The sequence below is a fragment of the Pagrus major genome, chromosome 7 (genome assembly GCF_040436345.1).
Source record: "Pagrus major chromosome 7, Pma_NU_1.0".
NCBI classification, from domain to species: Eukaryota; Metazoa; Chordata; class Actinopteri; order Spariformes; family Sparidae; genus Pagrus; species Pagrus major.
In genome coordinates, this window is record NC_133221.1 from 6211504 (window position 1) to 6232113 (window position 20610).

The 20610-nt window shown below is 42.9% G+C and overlaps 2 protein-coding genes across 4 annotated transcripts in view; both read left to right on the plus strand.

Annotated features, from left to right (window-relative positions):
- The window catches only part of nol9 (nucleolar protein 9), a 6467-nt gene extending 4405 nt beyond the window's left edge, over window positions 1–2062 (plus strand). For all 3 annotated transcript variants that reach the window (XM_073469617.1, XM_073469615.1, XM_073469616.1), the window contains exons 11-13: window positions 94–268; window positions 779–912; window positions 1013–2062. In XM_073469617.1, the coding sequence (XP_073325718.1) occupies window positions 94–268; window positions 779–912; window positions 1013–1132 (429 nt within the window). In that variant the 3' untranslated portion in view covers window positions 1133–2062. The remainder of the gene's footprint in view (window positions 1–93; window positions 269–778; window positions 913–1012) is intronic.
- A 3181-nt stretch (window positions 2063–5243) lies between these two features.
- Window positions 5244–20610, plus strand: part of plekhg5b (pleckstrin homology domain containing, family G (with RhoGef domain) member 5b) — a 72617-nt gene continuing 57250 nt past the window's right edge. The window contains exon 1 of the mRNA XM_073469557.1: window positions 5244–5337. Coding sequence (XP_073325658.1) covers window positions 5256–5337 — 82 coding nt within the window. The 5' untranslated portion in view covers window positions 5244–5255. The remainder of the gene's footprint in view (window positions 5338–20610) is intronic.

The following is a 20610-nucleotide window of genomic DNA, read 5'->3' on the forward strand; positions in this document are numbered from 1 at the left end:
GTAAAAGTCAGCGAGCCCGTTCACCTTATTTCTCAGATTAAACAACCGAGAGTTATTGTTTTAGTAACCGTTCTCCCGTCTTCTGGCCTGTAGGTGCCCCACACGGCGGTGGCTTTAGGTGTGATCCACTGCGAGGTGGCGCCCAGTCACATGTTTTACGCTGCCAATGCCAGTCTGGTGGGACTCTGCTGCCTGGGAGAGAAAGTATCAAGCAGGGGAGGCCCAGTCCTGCTGTCCCAGGCTCCCATCTGCCCGTGTGTGGGTTTCGGTACGTATCCTGCCAACCAGCCCTCAGTATGAGCGGCCACAATCATCTGTAGTTCGATGCTTTAACTGTTTTTTTCTTGACTATTTTCCTTCTTCTCTTCTACTCTGAACTGAGCCGGTAACAAGCAGCTTGTCTGTTTACCCTGATTACAGACATGTACAGTGAAAAGGCTTTATTCTATGCACGTAGATATACCATAAAAAGATAAATGTCAAGTGATGTGACCGAACACAGACATAATTTCTCATCTTTTGTCTGAACCTGGCCCGGCTGTCGGGTCCTGACGGGTTACGGTCAGGTATCCCTGCTCTCTTATGTGTACCAGGAGCCCATAAAGCATTACACTTACACCAAATAAGCAAACATTTAAGGTTTTATGAGGTAATATGGGCTATGTGAAGAGATGTATAGTATTTTATCCTATAACGTCACGTGTATAAGCACTTCTAATAAGGAAAGGACAAAAACATTAAAATGACTCAGGTGTATTAACATGTAAATGTGCTGCAGGTGTGCTCCGAGGTGTTGACATGGAGCGAGGTCTGTACTTCCTGCTGACGCCTGTAGATCCCTCCATCCTTCGTAAGGTCAACTGTCTCCTCTTGGGGGCGATATCGCTGCCTTCCTGCATCCTCACAACAAAGGTCAGAAGACGGCTCTGCTCTTTCAAACATAATAACTTACTTTTCACACTTCAGATCCATGAACATCTGTCATCTTACGGTGCCTCTGTCTGTGTTTCAGCATGGCTTTGACGGAGAGATGCCCTACGTCACCACAAACTACAGTTTTGATCTGAACGGAGCAGGAAAGCTGCGAGTCTTCAAGGGCCTCCAGAGACCCAGCCAAATAGGGATGCAATGAGATTTTCTACACAGCGTCTGTTTATCGCTCCTTTACTCTTTTTGACTGGTGTCTCAAGCTGAACCAAGTCCGTGACGGCCTTTTTGAATGTCCAGAACCAGGCTTGAGCCAGACAGTTTTTTTTTCTCTTCATCAAGTTTCAGTCTGACAGAGCAGCAGCCGGTATCACAGACTCTGCAGGAGGAGACGGCTGCCTTCCTGTTACTGGACTTCCTCTCTGAAAAAACCCCTGGGTGTTCCCTTCACGTCTCACAGCCTCCTACTGTAACGTACATTTTGAAGCCGCCGTGAAGGAGTTTCTGTGACAATAATATCACGATTTGTAGTTTAAGCTCTTGTTTGGTGTCTCTACTTGTGTAGGTGAAAATCCAAAGCTGCAAGCGAATACAAAAAGCTGCCAGATAGTAAAAGAAAAAAGGACTGTTGCTCAGATTTTGTGCTTTTTCTTGCTTTCAAGTACATTTTAGACCCATTTAGTCCCATATTTATACATCCATGTAGATTTCAGTCAAGCTACGGCCACTTAAATCAGTATTTCACAGTGTAGTAACTGATTCAGACTAGTTTGTGACAGTTGTATCATTGGATAAAAATGGCCACTGCCAAGACCTATCAGGTGTTTTATGCTCGCATCCAACAATCAAGTGAAGGACGGAGCAGGACGGAGCTAACGAGGATCTTTCTCATGACACTCTCTGTAAAACCTGATGAAAGAAGCCCATTTTCTCAGTATTGTGTTTTACTGAAATAGCTATTTTTATTGCCGACTCGCTCCTGCTTTAACTGTTGTACATTTGGTATTGTGTTAAAGGGACGTAACAGTACTCCTGCACTTGTAGGTCATCAGAGATGTTTTTGTAAATGCGACCTGTTTACGATTTCTTATGTAGGCCTTCTGTTGGATATAAAAGATAAAAAAATTTAAACACAGTTTTTGCTTGTTGGTGCTACTTTTTCAAACCTCCAGGGGGCGGCGTATGTACGTTGAGAGTGTGCCACTGAACAATAGCAGATGTTCACTTCACAGAGGGCAGGAAGACGAGCAATAAAAGCCGTCCAGACACCAACTTTAATGTTTGATGATCCCCCGAAATCGAGACTGATTTAAGAAATGACTAATCTCGTCCGACGGTGTGTAACTGACCCTTCAAATGATCTGAGCGGAGGAATTAAAGGAGGCCTCGGCTGTAAACATCCACTCACGCAGTGAAGAATTGCTAATTTGTTAAGTGGGCTGTTTTAACATCCCCTCTCTGCCCCCTCGCTGTTCTTTGTTCGCCGCTCCCCGCCTCTTTATTGAGGGTGGGGAGCAGACAAACACAACACAGCTACATTTTGGCAGAGTCATTGTTTTGGCTTTGTCAGGTCAGATGTTTTCCCAGAGACCTCATGCAAACCAAAAGAGTGATCTCTCTGTAGAGGTGCCAGTTAGACAGTCAACATGAACCCTAATGATTGGAAATAACAACACGCATCGTGAAATGCGTTTCACTGCAGAATACAAATTAAAATTATTGGGGTTTTTTTTTTAATGAAAGACAGTTTCTTCACCCTTTGGATTTATCTGATGCAGCTGCCTTTTATCTGCAAACTTCAAATGAAAGCTTAGAGTATGTTAACGTTACCTGTCGTTACCTGACTTTAAGGTGGAAAGAGGAAGCTTGTATGCAAATAAAATAAAGATTAAAAACCTGTTAGCCCTCAGACAGTTAAAAATTTTTAAAAAACAGTCCCTGGATACTAGCCTCTCGATAGTGCAGATCTGCAGTTTTTCCCTTAACATCGTACCATCGATTTCCTGAAAATGTATTGAGGACACATCAGACAAAGCTCTGCAGAGATCTTGTTTGTGTGCCTCGACTTCGACCCTCCATCTGTGCCAAACTTTTGTGACGCTGTGGCTCCCAAACAAACGGTGCATCTGTTGCCTGCAAAGACAATTGTGCTGAGTAAAGTGACAATACAGAGGCAGTGTGCCATTATAACCGCTTAAATCCCCCTCCTGTTAGCAGCAGCTCAAAAATACATGGGAGATCCAGAGAGGTTGAGCAGCATGTCACGATATGGTTTGACTTTTGACTACTCAGGGCCCCTCCGTCAGATCAGGCCATACATTATTTATTAAGTCAGTTGATATTGAACACTAGTGCCTAAAGTGTACAGTTACATTTGTCAAACTCTTTTATTTTTCATGCTTAAGTCCTTTTCTTTTGTAAAACTGAAACAATAAGTAACATTTAAATGACTTTTAATACAAATAATACTGTATTGGTGCGAACATGCTATGCTATGGCTAACCAGCTCCTTTATTTCCATGTCGCCTAGCATTAAGTTACTTTTAAGTACGCTGAATTTTTGCCACTTTATCCTCAGATTCAGCAAATATCGTGTACGTTGCCATCATTTGCTTATTTTTAACGGACTCCGAGGGTGTTAGCACTAGCATTAGTTCACACTAGCCAAGCAAAAAAATCAACCGTTCTCATTTAATATTGAGAAAGTGCAAATATTTTATTAAATTTCCTTGTGTTTAAGGTGGAATGAAGACAGGTAGGTTATTTTTTGTGAATGTATTCACTCAATTTGACTATTTTTAGCATGATAACTCGCTTGGTACGACCGACAGCAAAGACGCCCGACTGTTTAACCGACCCACAAAGTTTTGGCTCTCACATTAGCTCAAACAAGCTAAACATCTGCTAGCACAAAAAACAAAAAAAAACATTGTCAGTAAAAGTTAATACTGAGAAACTGTGAAGATTTGATTAAATTTCCCTTTGTTTAAGGTGGGATGAAGAAAGGTAGGTGTTTTGTTCTTTTTTTGATAATGTATTCACCCATTTTGACTATTTTTTAGCTAACACGCTACAACTAGCTTGGCACAACCGACAGGAAAGACACCTGAATGTTTTTTAGCGACCCACAAACTTTTAGCCCTAGCATTAGCTCAAACTAGCTAAAATCTGCTAGCAAAAAACCCCAACCATTGTTTGTTAATATATATGCTGAGAAATGTTGTGACTTGCTTGTGACAACCAATGGGACAGACATCTTAATGTTTATTTTTAGCGCTAGCATTAGCACACACTAGCTAAAACCTGCTAGCAGCGGCATAGGTTCCTTCGAAGTCACTTCAGCCGACAAAATCAACGATTGTGATTATTGTGAGAAACTGCAAATACTTCTAGTTTTATCTCCCTTCATTTAAGCCGGAATGAAGAAAAGTGTGTGTTTTTATGTATTTCTTCATTCTTTCATTGTGACTTGCTCGGGACGGACACCTGAGCCGCTGTTTGGACTAAATCAGCCGGAACCTGAACGCACCTCTGCCTGCGTGCTGCTGTGCTGTCTGTCTGTCTGTGTGTGTCTCTGGCGCCTCTAGCTGAAACACGGCGCCACTTGAGAGACAAACTGCACTCGGTCTTTGTGGATCCAGGTTGTCTGAATGAATGGAGGAGAGCCGATGGTTGCTCAGAGAGAGAGAGAGACAGAGAAGAGGGGGCGGCGAGACGAAGCGGCGGAACAATACGCGTTCAACTCCGGCTGCTCGGTGCGTAAAGTTCGATAGACCAAACTCCATTCACGAATCCGCTGATTTAAACCCCCGGGTGACGGTTTTCTTTCTCTCCGCGTAAAACCCCCCCCACTTCCACCGAGCTCCACCACCACCAGACGGGGTTTTTTTTTTTCCTCTGGACGTCGAGAGGAGATTTTTTTCTTCCAGCCAGTAAGCAACAGGTTATTTACAGCTTGAAACTTGCAGCTTGCAGCAGCAGCTCGGTGGGTAAACTTTTTAGGTTTTTTTGTCGTATGGATGCTTTTTGGCCACTCTTTTCCAGCAGTGCGTTCACCGGGATGTGAGTTTGCAGCTTTGTGCTTTTGCTCGCCACCGATCAGATCCTACAAAGGCTCAGAGGAGGAGGAGGAGGAGGACGGAGGGGGGGTGGAAGAAGGCGAGAATGCCATAGAGGAGAGGAGACTGCTGATTAAAACATCTCCGGGTGATTGAAGCTGTGAAAGCCTGCGCACGGACAGACCTGCTGAAGAAGCTGGTGGCGGTGCTGGTCGGTGGCAGGGGGGGTGGGGGGGGAGGACTTCTTCAAGAGGAGGACTGGAGGCATAGATGGTACCAAACAAGTGGACCATGAATTCAGTTCTGCACAAATCGCCACCAAGGAGCTGGCTCGGCCTCAGATTACGACTCAGTAAGTAAAAAAAAAAAAATCATGAAGTTAGTCACTGATGAGCCTTTTTTTCAGAGTCATGCCTGCATCAGCATCTTTAAAAAGAAGAGTGAGTCACCTTGTGTGTTATTCAGAGGAAGCTCCTCCAGCAGATATCTTTTGTTTCATGCTTTCCCTCCAGTCATCACAGTTAATGGCTGGATTTGGCAACAAAAAATGAGCTGAGTAATTATCCCAGCTGGAGGCAGAGAGAGAGGAGGACAGTACAGTCTGATCTGAAGCTCTTCCTCATGACGAAGGGCCGTCTGACAACTCAACATAAACTCAGATGATAGATGTTACGTCTTGTAAATCTCTAACCAGCACTATTTATTGTATTGCTATCTCTGCTCCTCTTCTCTTTCCCAGCCCCAAGAGTCAGATCAAAGTGGAAATGTTGATATTTGGGGGGGGGGGGGGCTGTAACTAACAATTAAGTAATTAATCTGCAGTCAGAAAAATGTGAAAAATGCCCAGAGCGCCAAGAATGAGTTGACAAAAACAGGAGACGAAGAAAAACAGATAAATAGTCGCATTTAACAAGTTGTAACGAGTGAATACGTCTCGGTTTTGCTTCTGAATTCTCAAAACCGTGGCCATTTATCCACTAATCGATTACTGGACTGATTGATTGATTGGTTTCTTTTATTTCCATGTCGTGCACACACAGTGTCCGGCCCTCATGACACCAGATGTGCTGTTGCAGCGGTCAAAACATTAAATATTAAATGAAATTACAGGTTATTTTGCAGCTCGGACGTAAACAAGCAACAACCTTTTCCCTCCCGAGCTTGACAAACCACTCAGGTTTATCATAAATCATCCAGCCCAAAAGAAATCAGCATGAATGGACATTTAAGTGAGAAGTTCCTGTTCTGATTGTCCCCAGTTTCAGCTCGCAGGCCTCACATGTGTGATGTATGCAGCGCTGGCCGTTCATGGGTTCGTACTGTAAGCACGGAGTTAAAGTTTAGCAGCCTTAATTGGTTGAGTCTGGATACCTTCAATGTTCCAGGCCACCAGAGTCTTAAGCCTGTCTTAAACACACTGGTCTAATCTGGGACCAGATGTCTTGTCTGGTGTCTGTCCACCACCGAAAAAAACAAAAACAAGAGCGAGAAAAATCCTCAGCTGATGCTCGTTTTGATGATCCGTCAGGATGTAAAAGTGTCAACCGTCATAAAAGAAGTCGTTCGTCGACAAGGCTTCAGTACGCATGTGATCCTTTCAGTAGCTCTCGATCAAACCACGAGATCTTAATCAGAAGATTGAGTTTGGTTGTGAACTGCAGAAGGAGTTCTGGTTTCGTGTAGATGAGGCTCATTTTGTCACAGTGCTTTGAGAAAATGGTGTCGGTACGAGGTCCGTTAATCGCATCACGTGACCTTCATCAGCTGATGGGAGTTTCCTCAGAAAGGTGCTGAAAAAAATGGAAATTTGAAGATCTCCTAATTAGCTGACAGCTGTGCACACTCCCATCTGCCCGTGGAGGTCATGTGATACGACCGAGAGCTCCACAACAGCCACTAAATGGACCTTGTGGTGAGAGGGAACATCTGAAGTGTTGAGTCTTCCTGCTGCGAGGCTCGATCCTGAGGAGACTGGTATAATCTCTATGCAGTGATGTGTGTGTGTGTGTGTGTGTGTGTGTGTGTGTGTGTGTGTGTGTGTTAGTGATTTCTGCCTGGCTCGTGGCTTGTTGCAGTTCAAACTTCCTTCTTCAGACTCTCTTTCCATTGTTATGTTTTTTTTTCCCGGCAGTAATTTCCTTTCTCTTTTCCACTCTTTGCACTTCTGCCTTTTCCTGATGCCGCTCCGAGGTCACAGTTTGCTCTGTTTCATGTCTTTCTCTCTTGTGTCCGGCTTCATGTGCAACTCATCTTACTTGTTTTATGAAGGATTTGTACTGCGTTTGTACTGTTTTGATGGCTGGTGGTGATTTTGATTGAGACTGGAAGTTTTGCCTTCACCGTGCACCACAGTAAATACTGGTCAGCCTCGCAACGCAGCTTGTTTTTTCTCTGGTTGAATGAAGATATGTGTTGCAAATTATATCGGAAAACAAACCGAGCACTGATGCAGTGACTCTCTGATCCTCTTCCTTAGTGTCTGACAGAAAATTCATTTCCTTCCCTGCATCACATACGTTCTGTACTGCACTTCCTGTACACGAGTTTCCCTACAGCAGGGATAACTTATAGGTCATATAACACATTTGTCCGTTGGGCTTTGAAATGACTTTACAAGACCAGACGTCACAGAATGTTTCTCAACCAATAGTTAAACTTAAAGATATAATGTGTAAGAATCCTTCATTGAAATGTCTACAAATGATCAGACCTCTCTCTATATATTTTGTTGAGTTGTGTACTTACATTATCTCAAATATAAGCTCCGCTCCTGTCGGTAAATGGATCAGAGCCAGAATCCAGCGTGATTCTGGGTGTTTATTCCTCCAAGAAGGTCCGACTCTTCCTCCAAAGCTGGCCAGTTCTGAGCAACCACAGCGGCTATATTGTAGGTTTATGCAACAAAGAGATAAAGTAGTAAAAGTATAAAGCTAGAGCTATTAGCGTAGCTTAGCTTAGCAGAAAACAAAAGGAAGGATTCCAGGAAGTGACTGTGTTAACTTCCCATAAAACCACAATGTTTTATGTACATATTGACAACATATTTGAGCTTTGCACAGACCCAAGCTAGCTGCACCCAGTGTTTATGCTATGCTAACTGGTATCGATCTTCTCGTATCACCCTCAGCAACAAAGCGAAGTAGTTGCTCAACGTGGATTTATTTCTTGAGGCTCCATGAGCGCACGTGAACAACACGATACACAGGTACAACAGGTGTTTTGGTCTTCTACACTTCGGTCGAGTATCAGTGTCGTTGTTTTCAGTCACAAATGAAGTCATGAACGTGCTCGTAGCTGGAGGCCTCTGTCGTATCTATTCTCGTACAAAGGACTCCCAGATCTGCTGCTTTTAACTCTTCGGCTCTTATTACCCCCCCGTTCTCAGCGCGTTGTATAGCTGTTATTCTCATTTTTTGTGGACGTTGCTTCACTACAGTAGACGTTGTTTCTCGGTTCAAATTTCAGATGATGCACTGTTGTCATAACCCCGAGGGGTCTTCTTCTTCTTCTTCTTCTGTCCTCGTCCTCTGCATCATCAGACAGAAAAACAATCTGTCGGGCTCTGTTTGCATTTTCATCTAATTTGGTTTGCAGAATCTTTTGAATCTAACGCAGGCTTGTGTGTTTGCTCATCGCTCAGTGTTTGTCTTCACATTTGATATGATCGACAACAAACCCCACATCGTCTGTCTGTCTGTCTGTCTGTCTGTCACCCTTCAGGCTCTGTGTTGAGAATAGACCAACAGTGAGCTGCTCCGTCTTCATACTGTGCAGCAGATAATTAGAGGGGCTATGTTAAGGTCACACACACACAAACACACACACGCACCTTCTTAAGAAACGTAACGGCAAATGTTTATCTCCGAACGTGTCCTTCCACATTTTTAACCTCCACCCTTTTGCCAAATGACTGTTTATGCGTATTGCTGCCTTCCACATGACAATAACTGTACTTTTAGGGAATAAGTGTTTTTGATTCCTGTTGACTCTGTTATTGGCTTCTCAACGGCAGCCCCCCACTACAATTTTAACCAGATTGTTTCAATTATGGGATTATTCATATCAACAAGTTGAAGAGTGGCTGTTTGTCCTATGTGAACTGCTGGTTTAAGGATGGACAGTTTAAATTACATGACAGGCTCATAGTAATTCACTCGGTGGGGACGGTCCTGCTACACGCTCTTCTTTCAGCAACGTGGTCGATATACCAGGGTTTATGTTACCGTCGGTAGAATATATTACAATACATCTGTTGATAATACGGTTCAAATCTGTTTAGGGTACCCTGTCCCTTCTTGGATATAGCTTGAAAACTTGATTGCTGTGGCGGAAATATCTCAACAGCTATTAATGTATCGCCAACAAATTTGGCTTCAGATTCAAGTCCAATCATGTACTCCCTCAGGATAAACTGTGGGGATCCTTTAAGTTTTTACCGCCATCATATGGTCAGAAATGTAATTTGTCTTAAATATTACATGCTAAACTAATGAAAACCCTGTTAGCCTGTACTTAACTTTGTGTTTAATGCAAATGTTAGCATGCTAACACACTAAAATAAGATGGCAACTTGATGGTTGACCAAAATTTTTAACTTGCTATACCTATTAAACATTAAGAAACATATTTACATGTTTAATAGATATAGCAAGAAAAATGTTTTAAATCCTCATATTGGAGAAGCTTGAACAAGCTAATTTTTGGCATTTTTACTTGAAACATCACTTAACTTAATAAAATATAATCGAAAAGATGTTAATTGTTTCAGCTCCATATTTTACCTGCTAAAAGTCTGCATGTTTACATTGTAATTATGGGCACGTTAGCACGCTGACATTAGCATTTAGTTGAGACCGTCGTGTGTCTGCCTCATGGCTGTAGACTCTTTTAGTATTGTTAGCAGGAAGATGTGGGATATGCAGATGAATAAATGACCAGGCACAGGCTGTAATTATTAGGGACAGACTGATTATTGGGGCAGATATTGACAATTATCCCTGCCAGTGGGGTTTTTTGGTTATTTTAAAATGTGCTGCTTTGGCTCTGATGCAGCAGTCTTTCTCCGTCTGTGGTTTCACTTAATGTCTGAATGGTCACAATTGACGAGTAAATAACCTTTTAAACACTGAATAATCTAAATCTGCATGGGATCAAATTGGTTGATATGATGGATGTATAAAGTAGCAGAAAATGGAAATATTCAAGTAAAGTGCTGGTAAAGTCCACTCAAGTACGTAACTTGAGTTAATTTTATTACATTGTTGGTCACTGACAGTAAGATTTTCACTTTTGTTGCAAATGTATATCGGTCCCAAATATCGGTTATCTGTCTTCTTCGTTAATAATAATCGGTATCGGTCTGGAAAAAAACAATCACATCAGTCGATCCCTCTACTTATTACTCTGCTTCTGAGATAGAGGTATAAACATTCAGGCTGGAAGAAGTTTATAAGTGTGTTAAACAGATCTTAATCTTTTGCATCTTTTCTTCCTTTTACAGGATTCACACCGAGTGAAAGTCTCAAACTTCTCCTACTCTTAAGTTGTGCCGGCGAAGGGTTAACCTCGGCCCGTTTGATGGGCCACCTTACTAAATATAACCCAAAACCTCCTCCATATGGGCACGCACAAGCCTTCAACTGCACTCCCTCTGTCAACACTCTGCCTCGCACACTTTTTTTTGCTTCCCTGCAGCGCACACACTCCAAAGCGGCTCATTTACAGTCTTGTCGCACAGCCGCTCACACACTCATTTCTCAACACACCATTAATACTTTAGTGAGTGTGATCCTACTGAGAAGTTAGTTCATTCACGCTCGGCACACGAGCCGTTTCTGTCTCACGCTAAAACAAATTGGAGGTAGTTGAGTCGACATTAGTTCTTGTTAATCAGCCTCAGAGTGAATTAAATAAGTTTGTAGCAAAGAACTCAAATGTTTTAGTCGTATTTAATGGCAAACCTATGACATAGTATTATAGTAGTTATATTTGTGCATCCCTGAAATATGAAGCTGCAGCCAGAGTTAGAGTTATTAGCTTAGCTTAGCATAAAGACTAGAAGCAGAGGGAAACACCTGGCCCGGCTTTGTCTAAAGGTGACGGATGAGTGATGGTTTAAAAATTGAACGTGTGCTTTTGTCGGACTATTCTTTTAATGTGCAGGCAGATGACATCAAAGCTCTTTCAGTAAAATAATTATGCTAACAACACACCGAGCCGCTCCTTACATCCATTATAACAGCTGGCAGTGAAGGGGTTTGAGAGGTGAGGGCGTTCGGGAGGCGGGGCGGGTCTAATTAAAAGATTGAGTTGCATCATGAGTGTTTTTTACACCAAAATGAGTGAGTATATCCAGGTTTTTTAAACACGGGTAAACCGTAAGAAAGGCGTTTGACTCCTTTCCCATTGCCATTGTCCTTTCTGGAGCTGATGATGAAAGTAGCTAAGAAGTGAGTCACCTCACTTCTTTCTTATCTGTGTTTAAAGTTGCACATGTGCAGCACCAATCAGGCAGCTGGCAAGGATCAGGTACTGACATGGAGGCCAATGACAATGTAGTGGCTCTGTCTTTTACTTCAGGCTCTCTTTCAAACTAAACTTCAACTGTATCATGTTGAAGAGCTGCTTGAACAGAGATAGATGGGGAAGTATTAGCAAAGCCAGTGTCCGTAAATACAATACACGTCATAGCATCAAAAGGGACAACAATTAGTGTGTCCACCCGGGTGTTGTGTTTTCATCACAGCCGATCAGACCTGGATTAAAGACAAAAGCGAGATGCTAGTGGGGTTTTTTGTCCAGTTTCAGTGTGTCTGTCATGAGGCCCACAAAGTGAGAAACTAAATTGCTGGAGTGCTTTTTAGATTCACCTACATCCCGGTCGTGGTCATTAGACTTTAGCTTAATCGGATGACTGGATCTGGATCATGTGTACCGGCACACAGCTGCCAGAGCCTCTCGCTGTGGAAAGAATACGTGTCGGTGTTATCATTCAGTCCATTCCTGAATTAATGTAATACGATTTAGTTTCATAACCAAAATATTTTCTGTGTGAGGTCAGATCAAAATACCTTTGAATGTCAGTTCGAGTGCCAAAGTGGAGGCAGGTACTTTCTGGCCTTGCGGCGGCTAAAAAAAGCATCTTTTTTATTAAAAGGTGATCTGACGGATGACGATGAAAGCGAGGCTGTCTAATACCTCCTCTGCTTCGCTCTTTGTTTCCGCAGTAGGTGGAAATTGGCCCTTGTATTTGTAGGCCAGTTCTCATGCTGCACGACTGCTCTCTTCATTAAAAGGGAAGCCGCGTGCTCAAAGCTGCTTCAGATTATTACCATATGTCTGCAAAGCCCAGAGCTGAGCAGCAAACCGGCTCCCATCCTACCCTCTAATTTCTTATCCCAAAATTGGACATGTGGGTCGTTGTGTGTGACAACGTCCCTCCCTTCCCCCGGCCGGTGCAGTACATTCTCACAGTATTTCTTCTCCCATTTTAGATGCATAATAGCAGTGCATCAGCCCTTTAAGCGACACTGGGGAAAATATTATGCCTTGAGTTGAGATATCTAACTCCATGTTGTTTTAACCCTAGAGCTGTTTTTCAAAGATATTAAGAGAAGTGGAGCGCATTGTCTCGGATAAGCATCTTATAATCAAACCCCTCTCGGTCATTTTTTTTTTCATCTCCCAAGAGGCCAATGTGTGCATTGTACCTCCACAGAAATAACTGAGCTCAGTCACCACAGAGCTGGTGCATTCATAAAAAAGGAATAAATCTTTGAGGAGACATAAAGGGCGCGGGCACTGATGAATGCAGAAAAATGTCAGCCTTTTACAATTTGCGCAAAACATAAAGAAAGTCCACTCTGGATGTGGGAGGAGGTTTAAAAGAGATCTTTGTGTCACCCGGTCCAAAAGCCATTGGCCCAGATTGCCTGTCCCAGCATGCAACGCACCTCTGCATGAATACAACACTTGTCTGATGGAGTGGGCAGAAAAGCCCCCCTATCGCCAGGAGATCCTACACAGGGCTTTAACATGAGCAGCTTGCCTCACACACAAGTTTTGTACAGTTTGAAAAACTTTGCCATGGATGAAGTCGGGGCTCAGGGAAGGCAGCGGCAGCAGAGGACATTTCACTTGCTGCCGGAGATGAGTTTGCGACATCTTTTTAGCAGTTGGGCGTCTGTAATTTAGTCAGGAATAGCTTAAAGCGTTAAATGGATTAGAAGAGGGCAGCATTTGGTGCTTGTCAGCAGCACTTGGTGGGTGGCTTTTAGTGGATGATTAGTGGAGAACTGAAAAATCAACTGAAAGAGGCATTGAGATTAAGGTTGAGAGAAATGTGCTAGTCTTTTTGCTTCGTGTGAGCGACGTGCGTTCAGTTATATTACCTGTCACTAATTTAAAACCTGGATGGCAGAGGTAGTGCTTATTCCAGATTTAGGATCAATAATATGGCCCCCTGCCTGGAGGTGTAATGGATTGTACTTGAGGAAAGTCTGTTTGCTCACTTGGACCGGCCTCGAAGCAGAATCAGACTTGGACAGAAGTAAAGTGTTTTGAGGCTTAGCTGGATGAGGTAATTGTGCAGGTGTTGGCAGTTGGCAGGAGTTTAGAGTTGAGTTGGGCTGGCATGGTTTAAATTAAAAAAGATGGTTGACGAGAAGGTTGAATTGTTGATTGTCTGCAGAAGTTCGGGGCATTGTTTTTTGGGTGGGTCAGGGGCTGCTTACAGTTAGCTTTCATTCGAAGTAGCATTAGCTGATTAAAGAAGTCATAATGTTCACGTACTGGAAGAAGCGTGGAGCGTATGAGCTGGAGGCACTGCCACCCTCTCTCACACAAATGGGAATAGAGCGCTACTCCTGGTCCTCATCCCTGGACGTCATCCATGATCTGTGTGGTAAGCACCTGAGTAAGTGGTGGATTTGTGTGTGTGTGTGTGTGCACGAATGTGAGGCCGGGCGGTGGTTTGGTTCTCATTTGTTTATCCATTTTATTTTGGATTATTTGCTCCAATGCCAACAGTTTAGGTCAGTTTGGGGACTGAACAGATTTCCAAAAATTATTATTATTTTTTTATCGCAAGGAGGATACTTTTATGACCTTCGCCAACACCGCCAAGGTTGTTTGTTTGTTTGTTTGTTGGCTGGTTTGTCAGCAAGATAACACGAAAACTGCTGAACAGATTTCCACAAAACTTGGATGAAGGATGGGTCTCGGCCCAGAATAGACCCGATTAACTTTTGATGTGGATCCGTATAAAGGGACGGATCTGGGAATTTTTTTTGTCACTTTGACTGTTGGGCCTTGGCGGAGGTATGCACTCTACTGAGTGCCATTCTAGTTGACTCAGAATGTTGTACACGTACCCGCTAACCTACCTCCATCACCAATGTGCTTCCTGCCATATTTCCACATTTATATTTTCATTATATGCAGTTATTTTACCTCGGTTGTAAACATCACTGACCAAATACCTGTAGAATGAATCACATTCCCACCTGCCTCACCTGTACTCAGTGTTAAGTGCTAATTAGCAAATGCTAACATGTAAACTTGCTAAACTCAAATGATGAACATAACATGCTAAACATCAGGATGTTAGCATGCTGACCACTGTGCAGTCCGACAGAGCAGCCAGCTCAGCTGTAGACTCTACATGGTTTTCATGGTTGAGAGGAACCAGCAACATATAAACTTGGTTCAGTTTGACCTTCTTGTCACGTTTGAAATCTCTTTATTTATAACATAACAACAATATTCAGCATAATAAAAGAAGAAGTAGGAACCCCGTGTGTGGTTCAGACCTCCTCGACTAACTCTCATCCTCATTCATCTAACATGACAGGGGTGTTTCAGCGCGACACTTAACATTGATCAGACGTGACTTGACATCGTTACATGCAACTTTTCTTCAAGCGGATGATTAACTGGTTCACTTGCACATTTGAGCTCAGGCACCATCATGGAAAGGTTTTTTTTTTTTTTTTTTTCCATTGCTCTGTTCCTCCGTGGAAAGCACTCAGTGACCTGGCATAAAGACAACCTCACATGAGAGAGAAGAGAGGGAAAGAGCGGATGAGACCAGCTCCACCGATGAAATATTTACCAGTGAAGAAGTGCATAGCTGAACTGAAATGCTTCCCTGTCTCCTCTCAGTGCTTTTTTGACGTGGCACAGGGGCACTTGCTTTCCGCTGTGCCGCCCGATTTATGCCATTAGTGAAGGGGAAGTGATAACACAGGGCTGGGGAGGAATGTTCTTCATCCTCTCCTCCCTGCCAGCCAGACTCTTGGAAATCCGGCTACTTTCTGGTCAGCTTAAGGACGCTGCCTGCTGAGGCAGACCTGTTTGGCAGAGATCGAAAAGAGGAATGCCACAGAGGGAACAGTGAGGCTTTGATCCTTACCTTTTCACCAGCTCTGTAATTAAGCCCCAACTTCTACCGAAAACATTTCCCAACACTGTCAGAGCTTCTCGGCTTAAAGATGCCTTTTATTTTCTCCAAAATAGAACAGAATCCAACGCAAAAACTTAGTTTTGCTTCATAATTAGAGCCACAACTGCGTTCCGGGACTTGGAAACGCCATCAGACTTCAGTGCTTGAAGTGAAATTGAAAAGTGAGATTTGTAGTTGTTTCCTTGTGAAACTTTGACAAGGCTAGACACATACAGACTGGAAGTAGCTGATCTGTTGTCTGCCTTTTTAAAACTCAGTCTTCATTTGACAGTTAGATATGTGTGTCAACATGCTTTAAACTTTGCCTCAGAAGCCAACAAAATACAGAAAATGTTTGGGTCGTTTTCATGCTGAAGCGTTTAATCGGTCAGTGCTAAACATTTCCTGGTTCCAGGTTCATAAATGAGAGGTTTTACTCCTTTTCTTCGTCATTTTTGGGAATAATTCTTCTTCTTCTTCTTGGGAACACTTCAAAACAACAGTATCTTGTGTGAATAATGGGCTCAGAGTTAGCGACACACCACAGGTGCTGTTCCTCAGAGCTTTTTTTGCGTGTGATCACATTCTAACAATTGAGGTGTGACCGGTCGTGTTCTCACATCATGTTTCCCTTGAAATTTCTTAAGAAAAGACACTTGTACAAACCGCTAAATCTTGCAGACACTTGTTCAGTGAAAGGAATAACCGGACGCCACAGCCATTACTCACACAAGGTATCCCGAGGCGAGGAATGAGGCGTGGATGGATAATTTATAGATTAGTGAAGAGCAATTGTCAGATTATTCAATAATTAAAACAATTGTTCGTTGAAGCGGAAGGTTGTTTCACTCGCAGTTCAAACAAAAGTATTTTTATTTGGTTAAGTATGAATATAAGAAGATTTTTTAGTAGATTTAGCACATCATGTAGGTCAGATGACACATTAAACATCAATGACACACTGTATTAACATTAATAATGAAAAAAGAAAGGCTTTAGCAATAGATTTTACTTCCATTAGGGTTCATGAACAACTACAAGTCTGCACATGGACTGACGACTGTAGGTGGACTCGGCGTTTGAGTGACTGCACCAGGAAAAAACTTTTGACGTGAACAAAATTAGGTTGTTTTGCGAGTCCTAATTTGGGTTTCAGTCGAAATATCAGATCGTGGCTTTATCCCAGCTCTTACTTCCCGCCATACACACACTGCATTAACCAGGCAGGTCCAAAATATCCCCAGTGTACGAGCACACGCTGGAATTCCTCAGGTCATAGTCAGCCACGAGTTCCAGTAACAGCAGAACATGCTCCTGTTTTACTTGGAGTTTAGCACCAATAAAGCCCATAAAAAGAATAGTCTGACACGAAAAGGCCACGCTGTTATGTAACAGTCAGCTCGTACTCGACCAATTACTGTACTTTTCTGACATAAATGCCCTGAAAAATTCAAGAAATGCAGTAATCCCCCTCATGACCCTTCTTAAATATGGTGACAGGGTATTGAGTTTTCGACTAACGCTCTACCTTAATGTCGTACAGTCGTGTAGTCCCCCTCGTGTGCGTGGTGAGACTTGAGAAAGCTCTTGTTTTGTAAACTGCTCTTTGTCATTAGATGATTCCCAAATGAGTCAGCAGAGTAAACGGGTTATTTTTTGGTTTTCTTCGTCTTGTAAGTTGAAAATTGTCGACGGCTCCTCCGCCCCGCTCTGGAACAGTTTACACTTGTTGTTTGGTGGTTTTCAGTTTTATATACGTGGGGACCTCGGGTTCGCTCAGATGTGGTTGCGGAGGGAGAAAGATGTAGGGAGGGGGTAGGAGAGTGTGTGATGCACATGTGTGTGATTTAACCGCTATGGGGGTAAAACAACATTAAGCAGGAGGGCTGCGTCCTGCCCCCGCTGCCACTGAACCCTCAGCATTGGAAACAGCTGCAACCTGCTCGTGTTTTAACGGCAGCTCACCAGGCCCAGACTCATTCACCTGTAAGAGGGGGTTTCAGGTGTAAAGGTTTGGGTTATAGGAATACATTAAGACAAATGTTGTGCTCTGTAATTAAGACTTTCCTCAGTTTATCACAAGCGACTTAGCAAAAAAATCCACTTGATCCTTGTAAAATCTATTTTTTCCTCCCTTGCTCAGGCCTGTTGATCTGCACATCTATTGATCTGACCCTCCTGATAAGTCAAACATCCCCACCTCTCTTCCCCGCAGGGCTTCCTTACCTCCTTGTCATCTCATTCCACATTTATGATTTGTGTGCTCTCACTTTCCCGTCTCTCTGCTCCCCTGCATGTGCTGATAAGGTTATCGCTCTGCCAGGTTCCCCCAGTCCGTATGCCGTCCCGCCTGCCTGCCACCTGTGTTCGTCTCTCAGGAGCCTTCTCATGACCGCCTCCTGCCAAGGAGTTGCATGTCACATTACATGCAGGGTGATGGGGTTCGTAAAAACATGATGTGAAAATGAGGAGTGCAGTCAAAAGAATAATCTCACCCCGTCTTCATGTGCCATGATGCGATCTCACCAAATAGGCATTCTTAAAATTCCTCATAAAAACGTGTGTGAGACTCGCAGCTAAACGTGTACTTGGCTCGGCCTCTCCCGGCCTCAACGTGGAGTACTGGTGGGGCTCTGAGGGAGGCGGTGGTGCAAGAGGAGATGAGTACAACTAGTGAACATGGCAAAGACTAGGTGGAACCTTTTGATATTGGTTTGCATCGTAAAAGATTTCTTCGGCTGGGTGTCGTTAAAAACCTTTTAATACATGTACCTTGACTTCAATAACAGATCCTGAACAACACTTTTTTCGATACCAATTTTATGAAATCCGTTTTAATCAACGATCACATGACACGTACAGGCGGTGAGCCCGTCTCTAGGCGTAACATAGTGTTATTCATGTGCCCCGAGACAGCCAATCACCAGAACTATTATATCTTGCTGCATGCTTATTGGCTCACTGCTGCTGATGAGAGTAACTCCATAGGTATTGAAATTTGGTATCAAATGAGAAGACATTTTCCGATACTCGATAGCATGGAGGCAATTTGTTTGGTGCCATGAAAGTATTGAAGTTCGTTACCCAGCCCTACTACGATCTGCAACCCCTTTATTGCTTCTGCTACACCTGTCAAGCTTTCCAGTAAACAATGATAACGGTAGCAAATGTACTTGAAATAGTACTAAGTAAGGAGTATTTGAAGAAATGGATCCCTGGCTTTGGACAATAGTCGATTTTGTCGGCTGACATCACAGCTGAAGCCGGCTAAAGTTTTGATAAGTGCTTAATTATTGTACGAGTAAGTGATTTTATACCGGGGTTATTTATTACAGGGTTGCGCACTTGGATAACTAATGCTTCAGACAAACAATCTGTATATTTCATAATGTATTGCCGTGTTTATTGTGCTCTGTTTTTTTCTGTCAAAGCTACTACAAATGTACCCAAACACTGAATGCTTGAGGGCTGCGACTAATGGCTGTATTCATTATTAATTAGTCGCTCAGTTATTTTAATCACTTAATTAATAATTAATTTCCCCAGAGCATGATGTGACATCTTTAAATAGCTTGTGTTCCCTTACAAGCAGTTCAAAGCTTAAAGGCATTCAAGTTACAATGATACAAAACAGAGAGAAACACAAATCATCACATTTTAGAGGCTGGAAGCGACACATTTCTGGGGCTTTTTGCTTGAGTTGTTGGGGATTGACCTTGTGATCAATCGACTAATTGTTTCAGCACTACAGTGCTTTGACGATCCCTTGTAGCTCGCGCGCAAGTAGAGTAAGGAAAGAAAGTGAAACTTACTAGAAAATTCAAGAACCCTGACTAATATCCACTTTAAAACTTAGTTGCATGATGGCCAAAAACTGAGGAAGTGGAGTTTGACAAGTTGAAATACTTGGAGTACATCTTGCGTGTTCAAGTGTGCATCATCTCCAACTCGCCCCCCCCCTCCACTGCTGTGGCTTATTTATGGGTGCCTAATGGGTCTTTGCCCCAGGCAGTGTCTCTCTGTGGTGAACAAGCCAGCGGAGAGCTGCGTAGATGGGATGCTCCACTGTCTCTTTAGTGTGCAAGCTCATTGTCTGCTGTCACGTGTGTTCGTGTATAGTGTGTGCTTGTGTTTGCTTTTGGCTTAATCAGCACTGCTGAGTTCAGGAATTCCAGTTCATCAGAGAGAGAAAAGCGGGAGAGTCAGCAAGATATGAGCAAGTAGGACGGAAGATGGAGCTCAGCAGATAATACAGTGATGTTATGATACAACAGGATGGACAGGTAGTTAAACAAGGGCAGAGAGTTTAAGGGGCGAAGGAGAAGCTTGAGCTTAGACCAGCGGGAGACAGAGTGGATTTGAGGTGATTGGGTTGTTTGTGCGATCACTTTTTTAAAATCAAGTTGAATAAAGGTCACAACACATAACGTGACTCATGCAGGCTGTTCATTTGCGGTGCCTCCAATGCACCTTGTGCATGACAAGCCGACGGACGCCCCCATCTGGAATATATACAGCCTGCTGTAAACCAAATTTTGAGTTCTGACTTATCACTACAGATCAAATGCTTATTTGTTTTTCACATTTCTGTAGTTTGAATTTTGAATACCAAACATCAACTGCTCTGATAATTGGTTTCATTTCCAAGTTGGTCGTTCCAAGTATGCAGATTTGTGTATTGGCACCAAACTTTGTAATCATTTAACTAAATAGCAAATGTAATCTATCTGATACAACTTAAGTTTTAGGTCTTTGAATCTCAGTCATTATCTACTCGCACCCATGCCAATGAAAGTAGGGTGAAGTTTCGTAGTCTACAAAAAAAATTCTGGAGCTTCAGAGCAAAATGGCTTTTCTGCATTCCCCCTTAAAACAACTGAAGTAGATGGGGACTTGTTTTAAAACTGAATAAAATAACATAAAATGGTTCAGAACAGCTCGTCCCGCGTAATCCAAGACTGTGAAAGATTCCCGATTGATCTGTAAAGCTGAAATCTCTACTGTAGCCACTAAGCTAAAAATATTTGTGGCTTCAGGAAACAAGTGAAAGAGCTGCTTGGAGCCTTTTTGTTTTAACCTGCAATTACTGATTTTGTGGCTACTTGGGGGCTGCGGAAACGAGCTGTAGAAACAGTGACGATATCACCTTTTAACTGAATATGGCTGACTTCTTAGCAAACACTT